The sequence below is a fragment of the Primulina tabacum genome, chromosome 2 (genome assembly GCF_025594145.1).
Source record: "Primulina tabacum isolate GXHZ01 chromosome 2, ASM2559414v2, whole genome shotgun sequence".
NCBI classification, from domain to species: Eukaryota; Viridiplantae; Streptophyta; class Magnoliopsida; order Lamiales; family Gesneriaceae; genus Primulina; species Primulina tabacum.
Window position 1 is genome coordinate 49,553,964 of NC_134551.1, and position 22,367 is coordinate 49,576,330.

At 35.7% G+C, this 22,367-nt stretch overlaps 2 protein-coding genes and 3 pseudogenes across 2 annotated transcripts; 2 read left to right on the plus strand and 3 right to left on the minus strand.

Annotated features, from left to right (window-relative positions):
* Positions 1 to 563: 563 nt before the first annotated feature.
* Positions 564 to 2,134, plus strand: LOC142537828 (protein POLLENLESS 3-like). The gene is given in 6 exon segments (XM_075643315.1): positions 564 to 620; positions 1,220 to 1,432; positions 1,483 to 1,579; positions 1,582 to 1,648; positions 1,727 to 1,795; positions 1,883 to 2,134. Coding segments are annotated over 6 exon segments (717 nt in total). The 3' UTR covers positions 2,097 to 2,134.
* A 1,265-nt stretch (positions 2,135 to 3,399) lies between these two features.
* LOC142537830 (putative germin-like protein 2-1) lies at positions 3,400 to 4,283 on the minus strand (annotated as a pseudogene).
* A 635-nt stretch (positions 4,284 to 4,918) lies between these two features.
* Positions 4,919 to 5,598, plus strand: LOC142538007 (putative germin-like protein 2-3; annotated as a pseudogene).
* A 6,940-nt stretch (positions 5,599 to 12,538) lies between these two features.
* LOC142534667 (berberine bridge enzyme-like 21) lies at positions 12,539 to 14,506 on the minus strand (annotated as a pseudogene).
* Positions 14,507 to 21,206: 6,700 nt separating this feature from the next.
* LOC142538009 (uncharacterized) lies at positions 21,207 to 22,360 on the minus strand. The gene is made up of 2 exons (XM_075643456.1): positions 21,883 to 22,360; positions 21,207 to 21,810 (listed from the first exon to the last, which is right to left on the minus strand). The coding sequence occupies exons 1-2, from the start codon at positions 22,231 to 22,233 to the stop codon at positions 21,244 to 21,246; spliced, it is 918 nt and encodes a 305-aa protein (XP_075499571.1). The 5' UTR covers positions 22,234 to 22,360; the 3' UTR covers positions 21,207 to 21,243.
* Positions 22,361 to 22,367: the final 7 nt, after the last annotated feature.

Sequence of the window (22,367 nt, forward strand, 5' to 3'; positions counted from 1 at the left end):
AAAAATATAATTTACCAAATTTATTTTACAAATTTTCCCATCCCAGTCCTTTGAAGTCACCTTGAGTTTCGGGGGAGAGAAATAATTCATAGGGTAAACTTTAACCCGACCCGTTAATGCTGGCAACAGATAAAATATTAAAAGCCGCCGGTTTTCCCAACCTTTCCCAACGGATACTTATATAACGGCTACTTCCCTCAACCGCGATGATTATCTCCTCCTCATTTTAGACTCCCCAATTTCAACGTGTAATTGATTTTCTCAATCACTATTATCGAATCTCCCCTCTCTGATATCGGGCACTCTTGCTCCATCTTTGTTTACACGTCTCTTCGAATTCCTTGATTTTTTTTTAAGAAACTTTGTTCTTGATTGATTTCCAACGCCGTTAAGAGGGGTTTCTTTGAAATTAAAGAAAAGGGACTAAAAATTTATCAGAGAAGGGGATTTCTTCGATCCATTACCTGATTATCTTTGAGAGGGCATCCGACTAACAGTAGTGTTGATCAGTACACCAGTTACTACAGTTCTCACCTAGAGGATTCTTGAACGCCTCCGCCAACATGGAAGACCAGGCGGAGTTCTCCAGTGCTTCCAGGATCGGAGAAGAAGCCGAGAAGGTCACCCCAGGGTACATCTGATCTTTTCATGTCTTTCACAAGTTCCTTCCGGCGACTCTCCATACGGTAGAGCCAAGCATGTCCAGGTGATCGTTGATTCATCACATTTTTCTGTTTCTTTAATCGAATTTTTTTCCTTTGAAGCTGTATGCATTTGTGATTATGTTTTATTTACATTGTTGGATTTAATTGATGCTTTATATTTTTTCTGGATTTAAAAATTTTGTTTTTTTTTTTCTTGTTTCTTCTAGGGTAATGAAAACTGAAAAAATTTCACTTGATAAGTCGTTAGGCAATGGATGTTGACGAAATACATTGATTTTATTTTCGAAGTATGTATCTTGCTTCTATGGAGTTTCAAATCCAAAGGATATAATTGCAAAGGAAAATAAGATTAGATTCAAATTCTATACCCGCGTCCTGTTCTAACTTGGCAGAGTAGGTTGCTGCCAAAACTGTTCTAAAGAGTTACTCAAAAGAAGTTGTGATTTGATGATGATTATAATGGGAGAATCCTTCAAAGGCCAAAAACGTTTACTTGACAGTAGTGTTTAATTATTTAAAAAAATTGGTTTGCTGATTTCATGCTCAAAAAACAGCTGGTAGACAAGGACCCAAGCAGGGCTGTTTCCATGTTTTGGGCAGCTATTAATTCTGGAGATCGAGTTGATAGTGCTCTGAAAGACATGGCAGTTGTAATGAAACAATTGGATAGGTCAGATGAGGCGGTTGAGGCCATTAAGTCGTTTCGTCATCTATGTCCCCTTGAATCTCAGGAATCTCTTGACAACATACTGGTCGAACTCTATAAGGTAATAAAGTTATTGAGATAACTACAATTTGGTAATGCTGATTCTTGAAGATTTTATTGGTTAATGCAGAAATCTGCAGGATTGAGGAAGAGATTGAAATGCTTAAACTAAAATTGAAGCAAATAGAAGATGGAACAGCTTTTGGCGGCAGAGGACGAAGGTTGCAAGAACCCAAGGAAAGAAATTTCAGATCACAATTGAAAAAGACTATTCTAGGTTCGTATTCGCGTTACTTCTTGAGACGTTTTTTTTTAAAAAATCATTAACTTATTTGCTTTTAAAATTTATCTGAAGATTGTTGGGGAATTTGGCTTGGGCTTACATGCAGCTGAAAGATTACAGGTCCGCGGAAGAACTTTACAGGTACTTTTTTGTAGATTGGAGTTTATTATGCTAACTACCGACTGTTTTAAATATCAAAATCTCTTGCATCAATGTGTTGTAATGCAGAAAAGCACTCTCTATTGAACCAGATAAGAACAAGCAGTGCAACTTAGCAATGTGTTTGATGAGCATGAACAAGTTAACAGAAGCCAAATTTTTGCTGCAAGCCACAGAAATTTCATTTGACAGTGGGCCTATGGATGAATCCTTTGTGAAGTCTTATGAACGTGCCTCCCAAATGTTGGTTGAGTTGGAGGCAAGAGTGTTCTTGAACCTGTGAAACAAACGGACATCTGTTTGTCCTTCAAGGATATGAACCTAGGTGCATTTACAGAATTTCCCTATGAAAAAAGGTCCGATTTGACCGGAAAACGAACCACGGTTGTTACAATGTGAGCCGACAAGAAGCAGATCGTGCGTTGAGACCGGTGTATGGTTCTCCATTCTACAACGGAAAAATTCCAAAAGTTCCATTCACACAGCCGAGAAGATGTCATTGTCCTCCAATAATGGAAATCAAAGAAATGCAAAGGCTAATAATGGAGCCTTCTGTCGGAAATTATCTTTCTTCGAAAAATCTGCTGAAACCGAAACTGAGCTTCCACTGACATATGATGAAGAAAAACTGAAGAATTTCCAGCTGAAACCTGATGCAAAAGAAATTTTGACGAATGTCTTAAGAAGTAGAAACTCGACACCTGAGGAAATCCTGAAGGGTTGCGAAAATTCTCCAGAGAATTTAAAAAGTAAACGCAAGAAAAGCTGGGCTGATATGGTTGAAGAAGAAGAGCAAGCTTCGGAAAGTTGGAAAATAGATTTTCCAAAGATATATTCAGGCAACTATTTTGCAGAGGGTTCAGTAAATAAAGGACTTAATGATGAAAACGTGAATTCTAACGTGATTCCACGGACTCCCATCTCCATGGAAGGATCTACTGAACATGGACGTGAAACTTTTACGCAACCTGAGAAATTATTGAGGCCATCATTGTGTTACTTCGATCAGCATCAGAAGCCATTCACAGCAAAAAAATCGTAGTGCTTCAGCATTGCCGTTGAAATCTTTCAACTTTGAAGGCAAAGATTTAGTTTCATCAGATGATTTATCTTCTACGACATCAAGAAACCGGAGGAATAGGCTGCAGGTTTCCAGGACATCACACATGTTCCTGTAAGTCCAGGAACATGACATAATCAGCTCTGGGAAAAATTACATGTTCCTTTTGTTCTTGTTTTTTTCTGTGAATATCTTTATGTACCGAATTCATTCACATTGCAACTATTGTCATCATTTGAACGATATTTTCATTTTTCTTTCCAAATTTGATCTTGGAAGTTTTTTCTGTGTCAATAATTGTTTATGTTAAATAAGAAAACCAAACTTGTCATGTCTCACCTTTTAACGGTCATTATAAAAGCCACTGTGCCCACAAGATTCCAGAATATTTAATTTTTAATCAATAAATAGGAACAACAAACCACTTGGAAGAAATGAAATCAACTAGAAATGTAGAAGAAATATTACAGCCGAGAGAAAACAAGTTTGAAATGAGGAGAGCCTGTGCCATGGTTATTCATTGCTCCTAAAACTTGGATTGTATCCAATCAATTGTCTCAGTGTCGGTTTGGAATGACCTTGGCCAGAAGATCATTGGCAATATCTGGGTTCGAGCCAAAGAGTGCATTTGCGATGGTGATGACTCCGGGATTTTGGCTGCTTAAAGCTACGATGGCAACTGCATTACCAGAATCCAGTATTCCTTGAAAGTGGACTAGATTCACCGGGAAAACAAACACATCACCCTTTTGAAGTACTTTGGTAATCAGACAATTTTCCGGGTTAGATATTATGAATCCCACCTCAAGACTGCCTTCAATCACCGTCAGAATTTCAGTGGCTCTAGGGTGCGTATGCGGGGGGTTGACTCGCCATGGAGCAAAATCAATACGTGCCAGGGAGATTCCTAGAGTGTTGAGTCCTGGAATTTGGACGACATTTATGGGTTTAATATTTGATCCGACAGGGTTAGAAGTGTTTCCTGGCATGTGCAAGCCGGCAAGAAGAAATCAGTTACCTGCGCGGCCTTGGATCCTTGCATGCAAACCCATTCACCATAACTGCCACCATGCAAAAACAAAAGGTCAACAAACAAAAATTCAATGATAAATTTTCAAAGTATAGTTTAATATCACATTAGAATATATTACCAGGGCCAGTTGATCAGCGACACAGAAATCTTGAAGGAGAACTCGGGTCTAATGCTAATGCCAGTGAACAAATCGCAATCAATAAAACTATCGAGCACGACGAAACGAGGGGCCATGTTTTATCTAGAGAGGGTTGAGAATGCTAAGAGATAAGTACTACTTTTGAAACAATTAAACCTGTAAAATGAGATGGCGAACGCGAGCAAGGAAAGCGGGTTTTATAGTATTTGGAGCCAATAACATATAAATTGCCGTCCATCAGAATAGCACCTACATTGTGGAAAGATAAATAAATTAATGATTATTGAATTCTTTGTGACTAAACACAGACTGCTATGACAGGATCAACAAATTATATTAGCAATCCGTTTTGTGCCGGATTGCTGTAGCTTTGACAGATGCCTATCCGGCTATTCCATTCATCATAGTGTACGTAACTATATATACATGAACTTATTTTGGATTCAAGACTCAACTGTAGTACTTTTAAAAATCAATCTATCAATCAAATATTTCAGTCATATGCTCAAAATTTTTAGAAATATGATCATGTTTAAATGAATATATAACATGAAACAAAGTCACTAACTTTATTTAAATGAGTGAATTCGGGCTCGAGGATTTTAAAATGGGGTTTAGAAATAGATTGATGGGGGAAAATGGAATTAAATGTTTTTTTTTTTAATCGATAATTAATATGCAAAGGAGCAGCGTTTACCATTTCAACGCGGTCGATTGAGAACAATGGGACAAGAGTTTTTTGTTCAATTGTGATACAGGACGGCAAAAACCTGAAGTTATGCACTAATTGCTTCAGTCTATAAAAGCAGCCCTGAATAATGTAGCCTCTGCACCTCCAAAACAACTTATAATCTTCTGCATCAAAAAAGATAAATGGCGGCCCGTTTCGTTTTGTTCGTGCTCGTATCGCTACCTGTTCCATTGCTTTCGCGTCTGATCCAGCCCACTTCATTGTTCTGCATGATTTATGTGTCTTGTGCTAATCGTTTCTCGTAAAAAATTGCATCTATGATTGCAGTGCTGGTGAATGGTTTTGCATGCAAGGACTCGAATATTGTCCAAGCAAGCGATTTCATCTTCGCCGGCCTTCATTTACCAGGCAACACATCGAATCCCGTGGGTTCAAAAGTGACACCATCACCGTGGCTCAAATTCCAGGCCTGAACACACTTGGAATTTCCTTGGCAAGGATCGATTTTGCACCCTGGGGGATAAACCCTCCGCACACTCATCCTCGGGCAACTGAGATTCTGACAGTTATCGAAGGCAGTCTTGAGGTGGGATTCGTGACCTCAAACCCGGAAAATAATCTCACCCGAAAAGTACTGCAGAAAGGAGACGTGTTTGTGTTCCCGAAAGGCCTCGTCCACTTCCAAAGAAACGTTGGATATGGTAATGCTGTTGCCATTGTGGGTCTTAGTAGCCAAAATCCAGGGGTCATCACCATTGGTAATGCAGTTTTCGGATCGAAGCCTGCTATTGCGAATGATCTTCTCGCAAAATCATTCCAGGTTGACACTAAAACAGTCGATTGGATTCAGTCCAAGTTCTGAGTTGCCTGCCTGAAGAAGAACTATTGATGCTTTCTTCTTCTTCTTCTTATCTATTTTATTTATTTGAATTCATTATCTTTGTATTATCTCAATTAAGGAAAGATCGTGTCAGTGTTCACTCAAAGTTTGATTCGTTTATCAAGTTATTATATCTTTGCATCGATTTATTGAGTTTTTTTTTTTTTTTTTTGCTGTTTCAGTAGTCAGTTAAGGACTTGCCATTTCTTTTACTTGATCAACTCAGAGTAATGACAAAAACTTGTGTGAGACGATCTCACGGATCATATTTGTGAGACAAATCTCTTATTTGGATCATCCATGAAAAGTATTACTTTTTATGCTAAGAGTATTACTTTTTATTGTGAATATCAGTAAAGTTGACTGGTCTCACAGATAAAGATTCGTGAGATCGTCTCTGTCATGCCCCGAGATCGAGGTTAGTCGACACCGACATTGTCTCACATTCACATAATTGCAAAACAATAAGCCTCGTAGTAAAATCACAATAATTAGTCTTTTTCATAACAAGTAATCGTCTTTACAATAAAATGCGGAAGCGAAAATACATGATAATAAAATTAAAAGACGAATAATTTGACTGGTCTCGAATTGGATTGACTTCATCATCATCCCCAAAAGTAATCTTGCTCTTCATCCTCGATTTGTTCCTCGTTCTTATCTGGGTGGGAATGTAAGGGGTGAGTATTTTGGGAAATACTCAATAAATGGGGGCCGATCGTGCATAACAAATATCGAGGATATACATACGAATAAATTATCGTAATTTCAATATTAAGCATGTTGAATCAAATACTAACATAAATACGATATAGCACTGAAAATCATCTCATTTTCTATTGTTTTACTGATCAGTCTCCTATATGTTACTCCTCTAAGGGACGAGGTCAAAGGAACAATTATTATAACTCACCGCATCAGGGCCTAAACAAAGCATATCAGAGTTCAGAATTTTCTTTATCATTTCTAAATCAAATCATTACAGTGCATTTCAAATACTCAACATGCTTTCAAATATTATAACTTATATCGAACAACGAATAATTCAGGGGATTTCATACCAAATGGAAACGAATATATCATGCCAATCGAATTTTCAAAGTCATATTTAATTATTTTCGAAATATGTCATGATCACTTAAAAGAAAATAAGTGTGCCATTTTAATATAATAATTCAAAAACACACTTACCTGATTTCGTTTTGGATTACAACGCTAGAAGGGCGTGCTAAAAAATCTCCGTTCGAAACAAGGTTGCGGCAAAGCTGTGAACTCGACTGCTATAATGCTTCGACTTTGGCCTGTTTTCCAGCATATATTTCGAATTCCTATAGCTACGGGGAGGAGTTTGCAGTATGTGAGGTGGGATTACTACCACTTCGGTCTTCTTATAAAGGCTGGGATAATCAGCCACAAAGTTAAGCTTTTATCACTCCATTAATGTGTGCTGATTGCTTAGTCAAAGGGATGATTACACTCTTCTCTCCAAATGAACGTGGCCTCTTCTTGATTTGAGATACACATCCGAGATTCATGGCTGTAATGGAGAGTTATTTTGGTTCCTTAAGTTGCAAATGGAGAGTGATTTTTGGTTGCATGAATCTCCTTCCTCAAAATTGGTGCACTTCATTTCCTCCTTCCATATTGCACGACCTTCACAGTCTTACAAGAGACCTACTCGTGAATTATATATAAGTGGTACGAAATTCAGAATCTCTTAAATAAGATTTTTGATTTTTTTTTTGGAAATAATAAGATCTTGGATTTGAGTATTACTATTACGAATGAGAAAAAAAGAAGACTGAGGCGTTTTCCGTGGTTGAGCTCGCTTTGTTTTTATTATTACGATTTTAAAAAAAATGGATAAAAAAATTAATTGGTGCAACAATTGTACATTTTGTTGCACTAAATCACTTGTAAACTTCAAGATTTAATCTAACTAGTGTTTTCATAATCGGATCGGTAATTGAATTAGTCTACCTTAGAAAAACTGTGGGGACTCGGACGCTAATTCATTCCTAATCATCTTTAGGAAGAATTCAAACAATTATAATAAACATGGTCTAAATTTTTTTTAAAATACAAAGCGGAAACGTAAGGTAATTCAATTCAAATTACATATTAAACATAAACATACAAATCTTGTATTGTCTACAAGAATTCAACTAGGTTCAACTATATGACAGTGCTGAATCCTAAGTTGCCTCAGAGCCCAGATCTCCACGCTATCTAGTCCAGCCTCGTTCTTTTCTTGACCCTGATCCTATCCCACCTGTTGCCACGCACACATACAAACAAGACAACAGCCGGATAACTCCAGTGAGATTTACATTCTCAGTATAAATCATGTATATATGGAATCATAAAAACAATATAAATGCATATAACAGATATATCTAACATGTATTCAAATCAGAATATAAATCCATATCCAGAATAAATCATATTCTAAACATGTACCATCATCAGGAACATAATCAACGTAACTCAATATAAACTGTCAATTAGACTCATGACTTCACATTTTAGACTAGACTCAATCCTAGTCTAGGGATCCCGATTCCAGATGTTAGCATTCCATATCGATCACCAGTAATAGAAGAAATACCGATTCTATCCACATCGATATGGTATCGATCACCAGTAATAGAAGAAGCTCGGATTCTATCCACATTGGTATAGTATCGATCACCAGTAATAGAAGGAACTCCGATTCTATCCACATCGATATGGTACCGATCACCAGTAATAGAAGAAGCTACAATTCTATCCACATCGATAGCCAAACATCCGGTGACAGACTTTGGCACTATCGCCAATACACTATCTTGTGACATCGTGCAATGTGCCCGTGGCGATCCCGCCACTATCAGGCACTTATGTCCCAAGATTACTCGTCTAATACCTGCTATCTATAAATCAAGAGAACAAGTATATCAATCAAATCAATGTAATAAAGTAAAGTATGTGATTTAGGGAAACTCGAGCCAAACCTCACTCGAGTTGTGCAATCCCAACTCAACATTAATTTATACCTTTATCTTCTCGGTCCGACGAAGACGAAGTCCCGAATTCAACTCTGTCCATACCCAATCTGATAATGACAATCGAATAGATACAATATCAGTACATGACTCAGTTCAAAATCTGTTCTGATCAATACTCAAATCAAAACATAATCTGATCAATGTCAATCGACATATTATACCACAATACCATCTAAATCAATACCGAATCTGATCAATATCAATCAACTGATGTTTCGGCGGCATAATAATACAATCTCGATAACCCCGTCAATTTCAACACCACAAATATAATACCAGAACTCATAATCAATATCGGTGCAACTCATAATTTCAATAACAATACAAATCTGATATCGAATCTCAATTAATCAATTCCAAAAATCATAACAATTACATAGCCAGTCTGTTCTATAATCTGACTTCGATTATACGATGTCCACTGTATCAGAAACACCATATATGATTCCTATTCAATTCTGACAACATCATAATTTCAAATCGTATCTAAACGTAACAAAACTTACGTCCAGTTGTAACCTGCGTTGATAGGAACACAGTACTGAAGTCGGATTACAATTCAGACGGGCGGATTTTGCACAATCCCAAAAGAAATATCAATTCTCCCAGTGTTTCCCTTCTGATTCCTTTTGCTGAATTCTGAATTGCAACATATATACATATATATATATATATATATATATACACGTTGCACCTAAAAAGACAAGTGGCTTGTTCTTGTTCTGCATGTCGCGCGCATATGCGCGCACAAGGTCGCGCATATGCGCCGGTAGTTCGAACCAGCATCTTTTGTCTGCTCGCGCATATGCGCCGATCAACTCCGCGCATATGCGCCGAACATTCTGCCCATCACGCGCATGTGCGCCATCTACGTCGCGCATATGCGCCGAATTCTCTGGAATTCTCCCTTGGTTTCTCGCATTGCTCGCGCATATGCGCGCCTTCCGCCGCACATGTGTGCCGAACTCTCTGGACGTTCCGCGCATGTGCGCGTATTGAGGTCGCGCATATGCGCGCCTTCCGCCGCGCATGTGCGCCGAACTCTCTGGACGTTCCGCGCATGTGCGCGTATTGAGGTCGCGCATGTGCGCCCAACTCTCTGGACCTCTCGCGCATATGCGCGAATCTAAGTCGCGCATATGTGCGCGCATGGTTCTGTCTTCCTCGCGCATGTGCGCCCATACATGTCGCGCATGTGCGCGGGGACTCTTCTTGCACCTCATGTCAAATCTTCTTTCGGCTCTCCCGGTCTGATCTTTTCTGTCTATAATCATATCAATTAATCAATAAATCATTTCAGATTAATTTCGGATTACAGTAATTAAAATCTCGGGCCTTACAAAAACTGTCCAACTGATCAGATCAGTCCAGTTTAGATGGACGATTGTACAGGAATATTGATATAAATATTAATGTAATATAATGAATAATATATTTTGAATTTTAAAACCTAAAAGATGTATATAAATAAGAATATATATATATATATATATATATATATATATATATACCTAATTTTAAAAATTAAGTAAATATATACATATATTAAAAACACTAATTATAGTTATATATTTTTTAAAACAAAAACAGTAGATTAAAAAAACTTTAGTACTACTAAAATAATATTTTAACGAAGTCCAAATTTCGATTTAACGTGGGAGATCATATAGCACTCTACATTTGCTTTTTCTCCCATTCAATCCCGATAAATAGTCCCCTGTTAAAGCTAAGCAAAGATTTAGGTTAAAAGAGAAGGAAAAAGAAAACCATGGCTTCTCATTTGGTCGTGTGCTCAGTTTACTGATTGCAACTTGTTCGATTGAATTAGCCATCAGACCCGAGCCCTCTTCAAAATTTTTGTGTTGCTGATCCCAATGGCCCTGGTAATATATATAGATATATAAAATCTGGTTTGGACCTAACCCTAGCGAGCTCAAGTATTCTCCTATAAATATCAGGTTTGAATGTTCAGTTCATTCATTCACGATATTATTTTTCAGCAGCACCTTTAGCTGCTCTCCACTTATATCCTCAATATTTGACTTGAGCGTCGGAGGGGCTACGTCGGGACACCCACTCGGTCCCTTTCTAATGGTCTTCTTCGTGATTACAGGCTCAGGCAAATTCGAAACATGTGTCTGGATTAGTGTCACTTGTTTGAATCGGACCCTAAATTTTCAGTGAGAATCAACCGGAAAAGTCATGAATCAGATATCATTTTTTCTGAGTCATTTAATTAATTAGATTTTATCGACACATAAAATAGCCAAAAAAAGGTGGTTGTTTCTTTAAACTAGTGACCCAAATACTAAAAACTCACCGAATTATTTCCTATCATAATTTTATTGAAATACGAACAAGTATACTAATAATATAATTACTATTACTTATAAATAAGATAAATAAATACATTAATCTCCAAAGACAAAATTGAAATTATTTATGTTATTGTTATTTTTTCTCAACACTAGTCAACAAAAACTGTTAGCCATTGAGATTTATTATAAAACACACACACACAATTGTTGTTATATTTTTCTCCGTTAGAATGCATTATTATTATTATTATTATTATTATTATTAACTAAATGACTTCCATTAATAATGTTAAAAAAAAATTATACAATTATACTTGACATTCTGAGAAGATAACACAACTCAGCTAATCGGTTCTAATTAAACGAAATAGTTAAAACGAAAATAAAGATACAACAATAGAACCTGGAAAACAACGCAGTATAATAATCTTGATCTTCTTAAATTTTGCATCAATATTCGGCTTCTTCTTTTCAAACATGATAATGTTTTTTGCATTCCAAACATGATAAAATGTCGTTGCAAGGACTGAACATCTCATATTTGCCAGCGTGGAGCTGCCTCAATATACACCTCCGAATGATTGAGGACCGCAGCTTTTGAGCCCCTAATTTTTTTCATGCCAAACCATTGTCTAATTCCATTCCAAATCAGCTCAGAAATCGGGCACAAGAAGAAAAAATGGGCCACGTTTTCAACAGCAGCGTTACACAACACATATTTCTTTTCGTCAACAAAATCAAGTCTATTTCGAGTTAGAAACTACCGTGTGCAAACATCCATAATGCGAATCGATGTTTAGGTAGTATGCATGATTTTGCTAGAAAAGTTTCCGTGTCCACAACCCCACACTCCCAATGAAGAATCTGTGAGCATCAACTATCCCGCCATTACCACCGAACCATTGGTGTAGTGTATTAATAGCAGCATCAACCGAACCTTATTTCTCAACCACCTCGTCCCGAATGCAAATTAGACGCTTGATTAGAGGAGATTTTTCCTTGTGCCACTCCCAATATCAAACATTCTCAAACCTACTATAAATTTGATTTATCCATTTAATCCACATGCTCTCTTTCTTCGTATGTATCTTCCACAATGTTTTTTCTAAGAACACTTTATTCCACGCTTCCAATTTCTCTGATCTTAATCCCCCATCCTCAATCGGTTGGCACAACATTTTCCTTTGTGTGTTCAAAATCATGAAATTATTTCCTACCATTGAGTTTCGAGTTCGAAACATTTTAATGTTATATTCAGATGCACTAAAAAATATTTTGCTTAAATAAATATTCAAAGATGTGTCACATCACATGCCCTCGTATACTTAAAGTAACAAATTATACGATAATCTTTTCAAAATATGATTATTACAGTAAAATAATCATTTCAATACGCACTAATAAATTTATGTGAGATGTTCTCACGTATTTTTATTTGTAAAACGGAGTAATCATTTTCATATTTATAATTAAAATTATATTTTTTGTATAAAAATAATATTTTTCATGAATGACATAAATAGAAGATCTGTTTCACAAAATTAACTCAGGAGACAGTCGTTACAAATTCAACTTCGACTAAGCGCGTGCGCAGGCAGAAATAAAAAAACGCGAATCTATTATATGCCACATATTCAATGGATATATTTAGTTGAGTGCGACATCCGATGACTTCATGTAAAAATATGTCTAAATAAATTTTGCAATAATCATCAATCCAAGCCAAAGCTGAGCCTGACCCCACAAGTGTACTAAACTAACGATCAACCAATATACACGAAGCCACTCACTCAGCCTTTTGATTTTCTTCCTCTAACGGCCAGCGTAGGTATGCTCTGTTCGTTTCTGAAAACGTTGTCCGGGTCCACCTGAGTCTTGATTTTCACCAATCTGTCGAAGTTTGTCTTGAAATATTTCACCCCGTATACTTTTCCGTCGGTGTAGCTGTTTTTACCGTTGTCGGTGGTGCCGATGTCCAAGTCTCTGTAGTTCAGGTAAGCTTCTCGGGGATTACTGGATACATATGGTTTCATGAAACTGTACAGTTGCCTGATTTGACCGATGTAGTTCTTGTCTGCCGCTTCACCTTCTTCGTCCCAGCTCACCGAATATTGGATTTTGAATAAGTTTCCTGCTCGGTGTGGAAAAGGGGTGTCTGATTCAGGGATTTCGCTCATTCTTCCGCCGTAGGAGTTGAAAACCAGGCCGACTTTGCCGATGTCCACCATTTTCTTGAAAATGGTTTGGAGCCCGGATTTGGAAATCGGGGTTTTCACGTAATCTGATTTACGTTTTAGGAAATTGACCGAGTCAGGGACTCTGCTGAGTAACGCACTGGGGGCTGTGGTATTGTCGAAATTGGTCCAGAATAGGACTGAATCGATCCAGGACATTTCCTTACAATCGGATTGTTTCAACTCCAATACAGGGAACTGAGAATCCGTGATCGATACTAATCGGGCTGAATTCCCCAAGAACATCCCGATAAACGTTGCTCGAACGCTTCTCACTTTGTTCCTGGTAATTGGCTGTAGCAGCACTCTGATGAAGAGATCGTTGTCCATCTTTTCTACAATTTGTTGGTATTGAAAAACAGAGTCTGCTGCAGTGCCGTTCTGGAATCTTTCCAACCTGAAAACGGTGACAACCGGCGGAACAGGAACTAGTTTTATCTTTGTACTCCAAGATAACTCCAAAACTGGCGCCTCCGCCGCCACGGATTGCCCAGAAAAGATCCTCCCCCATGGATGCTCTGTCCAGAACTCTGCCATTGGCATCGACTATTTTTGCGTCGATCACGTGATCAACCGTAAGGCCGTATTTCCTCAGCAAGTTTCCGTATCCCGCGCCACTGATGTGCCCTCCGGCGCCCACAGTGGGGCAAATTCCGGCAGGGAAAGCGTGGACTTTGCTCTTTTCCCAGATCCTGTAATACAGTTCCCCAAGCTGCGCACCGGATTGAACCCACGCGGTTTCATCCGCGATGTTGACGTCAATCGTCCTGAAACTGAACATGTCGAGAATCACGAACGTATCTTGAGTCGACACGTACGAAAGACCCTCATAATCATGGCCACCACTCCGGATCTTAAGTTGGATGGCCAGTTTCTTGGAGCACAAAACGGCGGCACTGACGTGTAATTCGGTCGTTGGAGTGACGATTATATTGGGTTTCGGGGTGGTTGAGACATTAAATCGGCGGTTTCTGACATAATCCTCAAGAATATTTGTGAACGATGGATTGGTGGGGCTGTATATTATTCTGGAGATTTCCGAATCTGGGATTTTGTTTTCCGAAAAGCACTTAACAAACATATCATAAACAGAATCTGCAGTTGAAAATGCAACAAAATTGAGAAACAAGAAGAGGACAATTAAGGGAAATGGAGTTTTCTCCATTGTTGATTGTGGTAGCAGAATGCCTCTGTGAATTGTGAATTTGTAGAATTAAGACATTAAATATATGCAGATTGGGGTTTGAATAATCTCAATTTCAACAAAACACGTATGTATATTTATTGTCATAGAATATATCATAGATTTTTAATATCTTACCGGTATGTAAATATGTTAAAATTTGAATTTTTTGGTTTTATATTTGGTTAATTGGACTAATTTATTAGGGGGGATCCGAAGTTTCCTTACATGGATTAACACTATTTCTCAAAAGGAAAATATCAATTATTGTATTATTAGAATTGGAATGTAGCTGATAATATGTTGTTATTGGATAAAGATATTCTTATATTTTTTATTTATTTTTAAAAATTATATGTCACGTAGTAAGTTTTAGACCAAGTATGTATATCTCGTGTAATAATAGAACACACAGTCACACTGTGTTGCCATAGACAGTGTAACCAAATGAGTTGAAACTACATAAAAATTATCGTGAGTCGATCTCACATGTCAATTTTATGATATGAATATTTTATCTATGTCACTCATAAAAAATATTATTTTTTATGTCAAAATATTATTATTTTTAATTGTAAATAATACGATTGACTCATCTCACAAAAAATCTTACATTGAAAAAATATATTTGGAATTTAGTTTCCCATATGATCTCATTTATAACCTCGTACATTTATTCATCCAATTATAATTATTTAAATTTTAATTTATGACAATTTTTTTTTAGAAAGATAATAAGTTATACAGTAAAACTTATATAAATTAATAGTATTGATAAATTTAAAAATATATTAATCAATCGATAAATTAATAATTTATTATTTTAAAAAATACCTGTTCGATTATCAAACATAATTTTAATTACAAAAAAAAAAAACTTTGTATTTCACTTATATTTATATCATATTATTTGAATAAATATAAAAATAAAATTTATTATATATATATATATATATATTTAAAAAATAAGTAAGTGATATTCATTATTTTCAATAATTTACAATAATATTTAATATATTGACTAATTAAATAAAATTAATCGTACAAACAAACAATAGTAGACTAACAACCATAGAAATTAACTTATAAAAATTAAATTTTCAATAAAACGAAAAAAATATAATCATATTTTATTAAATTATCTTAGTTATGACTGAATATTTAAAATATTATTGATAATTTAAAATATTAACGGATGCATAATTTTCCAAAAGTTTATTGACTTGTTAATTATCTAACTTGCCCAAATTGAGACCCGGTAAAAATATTATAATAGAGATTATTAATTTATCAATTTTTCTGATTTTTTTTGGGTGTCGTACCTGGTCCAGTGTGAATGATTTTGTTTCTAAATTGGATAAATATGCATTGAATATTCTGATTCAGACATTTGGACGATTTCTTTGTTTAATAATGATAAGATGTTATTAAAGGAATGGAAATAATATATTTCAATATTTAGATTTTTTGGTATTAAAATAATAGAATGACCTTTTAAGATAATTGTAAAATGATTATATTTTTTAGTAATTGAAAATTTCCGTGATAATTTTTCAGATAAAATAAATATCTCCGTGATAAATTTTTGGATAGTATTCGTAAGTTAACAACCATTCTATGATAAAATATAATTTTATATACTCTGTCATATAATTCTGAAAATACTTTGTTGACACACAATCATGTTTGGATTGCATTCTATGGTTCGAATGTGCTTGCCCCACCGTGTTTACATATATATTTTTAAATCAATCTGATTTATGTTGAAATAAATATGATATAATAATTGTAACTAAGTTGTGTTTTGTAAATACTCAAGGAAAAAACACAAAAAAAAAAGGAAGAAAAAAACACAAAAACAATATGTGGGTCTGCGCCCCTCCACTTAACATAGATAGAGATAATATCTTAGTATGTTAGAATTCTCAGCTGACTTTAAAATTTCTTACATGTAGAATTTGTACGGTATCTACGAGGTTTCATACCTGCTGAGGACTTTGTCGGCAAAATTAAAATACTAATTTTTTTTTTATTAATGAAGTGTGCCCTCTTTGACTGCTTCTCTTTGGATTATTTTATTTTTCTTGTATTTATCTTATTTCATTTTTTTTAATCAACACTTATTAATATAAATTTTGCAATCTATATTACCAAGACCACAAAATCCAAGTGTGACAATCCGAATAATCTCTTACTTGATATAGAAGCATATGTTATAAGTAGTAATCACATGGTACGCGAAATAATATATATAATATTATGTTTTATTTTTATGATTTTGTTTATTTTTATTTATTTTAGAACATTTTTTTCCCGATGTACTTGAGTTATTGTTATATTTCGGTTTCTCGTAAAAAGGAATGTATGGTAAGAAAGATATTTGGAAAAAAAAAAACTAGTATATTAAGGAGACTAAAACCAATAATTACTACAATATTTTACTTAATTAATAATACAATATTGTCAATATTAGTATTAATTAATTAAACCGCAACTATTAAAAATTATAATACCCTACGAGGCTACGACTCTCTTTGTTGTATATGTAGTGGACAAGTTTGGCAAGTCAACCATTTTAAAATTATTAAAATTGAACTTTGCACCATCAAATCAAGTTTGATACGTCAAAATGCAATGGTTATTTATGAAGTTTGACCGCGTCTTTGGAAATATATGGCCGCCGAAGCAATAGCATCACCAAGCAAGACGTACCATCTAGAAGAGAACCTATTATTTTTTTATTTTAAAAAAAAAAAACTACATGAAAAGATATATCAATGTTAATTTAAGATTGCGTTTGAATCAATAGATTCGAATATATGAATTTTAAATCAGTTATAACAAATCAATTGAATTGGGATAAAAACTTGTATGAGACGGTTTTACGGGTCGTATTTTGTGAGATGAGTCTCTATTTGGGTTATTCATGAAAAAATATTACTTTATATGTGAAGAGTATTACTTTTTATTGTGAATATCGGTAGGGTTAACACGTTTCACAGATAAAGATTCGTGAGACCGTCTCACAAGAGACCTAGTCTCCTATTCTTGAATTGGACAAATCCAGCATTTCAAATTTCGAATAGTTATTTTTTGAGTTATTGCGATAAAGTCATTTCAAACCTTCATCAAATACTTTATCAAATTAAAATCATAAAATTCTCAACCGCAAACTAAAAGTTAATCACTATATTTATTTCTAAAAATAGATTATGAAGTGCACCGACACACAACATGCAGGAACACATCCTATGTTTTCTTGGGGTTCACTTGGTTTGTAGGATGTGATAATTGAATGATTAATAATTTGATTGATAAACGTTTGATATGATAAGATATTTAATTTGAGAGATACGTAATATCATGTGTGGTGTGAAATTAACAAGATATATAAATTCATGATACATATACTAATGACCAAAATACCCTTCATCTTAATATTTATTTTCTTTCCCAATATCGTTTATCCTCCCCAAACCTACGGCCTTTTCTTCGGAAAATCACACGGCAATTGGAAACTCTCTCCCTTTCGTTCGTCCGTGAAGATTGGCCGATGAGTTCAGATCCGTGAAAGATCTGAACCGAAGAGGCAACAGAAAGCTGGAGCATGTGAGTTAAATTTTTTTCTTTTACATGTGAGATTTGACACTATTTCTACAAACGTCGTTCGATCCATTGATAGAAAGCAAGATTTATCTGCGAGAACAAGTTTATTTTGAGTAATTTTCGAATTTCTTATTCAAGTAATCTTGTACTTCCGAGTTTAACAGAAAGTAATTTGAATAATTTAGTCGCAACGGAAGCAATTTTTTATGTATGTGTTTCTTAAAATTTTTTAGTTTTGCATCTTGTTATTGTTTCTTAAAATAAGTTTTTGCATCTTGTTATTCGCATTAATTTCTCAGTCATCAACATTTGTAGTATTTGAATGCTATTAAGAAAAGAGCTAAAAGAATGTGTTTTGAATATTAATTTTTAACTTCTCTGTTGCCGACATCAAGTAATTTGTTGAAACATACTTTACAACAAGATGTACAAATACATAACTTGAATTACTCAGCCAACTGGTATAGGCGTTGTGAATCTGTGTACAAGGGTTTCAAATCTGAGGTACTGATTTGTAGGTATCATGGAACTGAAGACATCACCACAGTGCAATTGTGGAAACAGGGAAATGATATTACGGAAAGCTGGGGATTACTCGACTCGTCCTGGTCACTATTACTATATATGTCCTGCGAGTCTCAAACATCGGAGAAGTTTTTGTTGGTATCTTGAGTACCATAGTCAGAATGTAACACCCACCCAGGAGCAGTCGTACAAATATGAAAATCACGCAACTAATTTGGAAGATCAATCGTGTCATACTAGTACCCCAATGTTTTGTAAGAAAGAGTCCACGAACTCGTCCTCGGGTCCATATGCTCGTCGTCCGAAAGAAGCTAATCCACATGCCAGCAACCGGTATTATGAAATGGACCGTGGCATGTCAAGTACAAGATATGAGATACCGAATCATGGGATGAAGAGCAGACCGTATTCACGTGATCATGTGTGCTTTTGTTTTGGGTTCACATGTGCATTGATCATCGTTCTTTTCGTCCTCATTACATTCCTTCTCTTGAGATTCTGATCTATTGCATTTTGTCTATGTACCGGTGTCTTAAAATTGTTTTGTCCAACTCTATGACATGTACTTGCATAACTTTTCAAATATCAAACATATGTGTTGTATGCAAGTTCTACCAACAAGTTTTATGTTGACTTATTTAATTGGCTTTGTTCATGGTTCTGTACTTAATTATGAACAATTGTCTGATTTTTCATTTCTGTTGAGTTTTTTGTTCGAGAATCTAAGCACCTGTATTATGCCACTCACATATACAACAGAAGTGAATACGTGTAGCAGTGAGCAGTACAAAGCAGTGAAGGGTAAGTAATCTCATTTCAAATATGATTTTACTGTTCTTCCGGTTGACATCATTGTTCATTTAATGCAAAATATTATACATGCTGGAGATTTATATCGACTATGTGACAAGTTTATCTCTTCAACGGTGCTTGGTTGAGGAGTCTACATTTTCGGAGGTGGTTTAGTAATTGTTATATAAGGTAAGCAGCCTGAACATATTAATTGTCATGAACACTGTGTACACTTGGTGGGATATCAAATCAATATGATCCTCTATCTCTTTTGAATGACAAGCATTTACTCTTGGGTTGGTCAACTATGATTAATGTGTTTGTGTTACTTAAATACTCACACATTCATGGGTCACAGCACAAATAGAAGCCCGGTTTATTTGCTCAACTTTTTCTTATTCTGCAGAACACACCCAAAATGTCTGTCAACTACAAAGCTTCCTCTGAAGTAAGTGTAACTAGCAAGTACAAAGTGGATGTGATTATCATCTCGGACGATGAACAAGTGAATGAACAAGGACCATATGCTGCTGTGTACAAGGAAGTGCAGCCTATTTCAAGCAAAGTTCCGAATGTACCAAAAGTGAGCACTGCCAACAACAATCCCTGCAAGAAGTTAGTGGATGACTACTTCAAAACTAACATGCTACCTTTCAAAGCATGCAACAAACGTTCGAACAATAATCCCACTGGTCGTCCTTCCAAGAGAACCTTACGGCAGACTGAAACTGATGGATATGTACTACTCAGTAGCTCGGATTACTCAGCTCGTTCGACATGAAACTTCGTACAAGTATATCATAAGTATGCTACTCTTTTGCTCTTGACAAATGTACCATCTCATGTATGCATCGATATTTTGGTTTACTCGGTAGTGGTGTCTGGTTCGGTAGACGTATGTCGTTGTGGTGTTTGTATCAGCTTTTGTTTTTGGATGTTGCAACATGTGGAGAAGGACGACACTGTAATTGTGGATGTATAACTAATGACTGGATTTACTAACGTACATGCTGGTGTTTGTATAATTAATTCACCAAATTTTGGTGTTCGTATGACTAATTTTGGTGTTTGTATAAGTAATGTAGATGCTGGTAACTTATGACTGAATTTAGTTTTGGCCACTGGCGTTTAAAAAAAATTATTCTGTCAACTTGGGACTGTAATTTGAGGATAGCAATAGAGTGATATCTTATGTTGGTCGTTGTTTACTTCAGAAAAGCAACGTAAATGGCTGGTTCAGTGGCTAATTAAAATCTCCCCAATAATTCCAGTGCATTGCCCATGAATGTATTCTTCATCATTTGCGAGCTGCCAAAAAAACTAGTCATGAGATGCCAGACTTGGAGCAGCATCGATCTGGTTTTACTTGTTTAAAGAGGCAAGACTCCAATATCGTTTGAATTATTTCATTCACAAACTTGTCTATTTTTACCCTCGTACTTATATTATTTATAATTTCTTACGCTCTTCAAAGTTGTTATGAGAATCAGAAGCATTAAAAATCTCCACAATTACTCATCCTAGTGCATTTTGGCATAAGTTGAAGTGATACTATTAAAACACAGTCAGTTTGTATCTGAACATTCATATATGAATGTACGGACAGGAGGAAACCTGAGAAAAACCACAAAACCGAAAAAAAATTTGCCCATGATATGAACATATCAGGTGAAACCAGTAGCACCAGCAAATGTCCATACACCAACACTGTCCATACCCCAGCAACATCGATGCATACCCATCATCTAACTCCGTTTCTGAATTACATCTCAAGTTTAAGCACATGTATTATAATATTGTGCCTAAATATGGTACCCAATACATCATGATTCAAAAGTGGGAAGATCCACACACAAAATAGTTCAGGCCATTACCAAAAAAAATCACAACCATCAAGTTCATGTACCGCATAGCATGTGAGCTTATGGATTCAGTAGTCGATTAATTAAGCTTATCTTTCCTTCAAGATTAAGCCGCAAGAACAAAGAAAGTTTGTTGGGGTTATCCACCAGTAGCTCCGCAACACGCACTTTGTCGTCTGACTTTAACTCCCGGATGGTTCCTAATGTGGCCAACACACTATCCATAGCATCTTCAATTTTCGAATCCGATGACATTTCTTTGATGAGGTTTGACATTGTCTCCTTTGTGATGTCAGCTAAATTATTGATTGCAACAACAATTTGGTTGTCAACTTTGTCTAATTTCTTGCGTTTCTTAGACCTCACCTTTGAAACTCCTGTTGGGTTTGAGGGAAGAGTCTGAGCTACAGACATTGATTCACCATCTCCTTCAAGTGGGCGGTAAAAGTCGTCCATGCCAAATTCCATGTCAATGGGTTCATGCTCAGTCATATTTAAGACATCATGAACAACCGCTGAAAAAGTCTCCACTCGATCACCTGTTGCCCTATCATAGCCAAAGATTACGCACCAATCTTTATAGTGTGGCCAGCGCTTGTAACGCATAACTCGAACACTATTGTCCACCTGAAATAACTTCGTTGTAATAGAGTAAACATTTGAAATATGAAATTTAAACATTTCACTTAAATTTATTACCTTCACTATCGCATCCCATGCCTCATTTGTAGCGTCAATCATGTTCTCTATGTCATTCCAACCAATACCACTTTTTGATAGCATTGATGTCAAACATCCATAATGTTTCTTCCAGACGTGTATTTTGGAAGTTATGTGGGGATGGCCACGTACATCTGAATCTTTGAAAGCATTCCGCAATGAAGATTCCAATAATGGTAAATAGCCATTACGGAAACCGTTCTCCGTTTTATATCCTTTGCTTATTATATCTTTCAATGCCACAATTAGAACCTCTTCCTCGGGGGCTGTCCAACTACGCCGCAACTTGTCTGTTTTTTTTCCTTTGGAAGTCGCACTTGTGCTATCCATGGATTCGAATGTGTTTGCTATGTTAACCTGTTAAACAGTAATGTGACAAGTTAGAATGAGATATGCTATAATAAATTGCAAAATGGATAAACACATTCGACAACATATTTTACAATAAAACAGTTAATCCAATA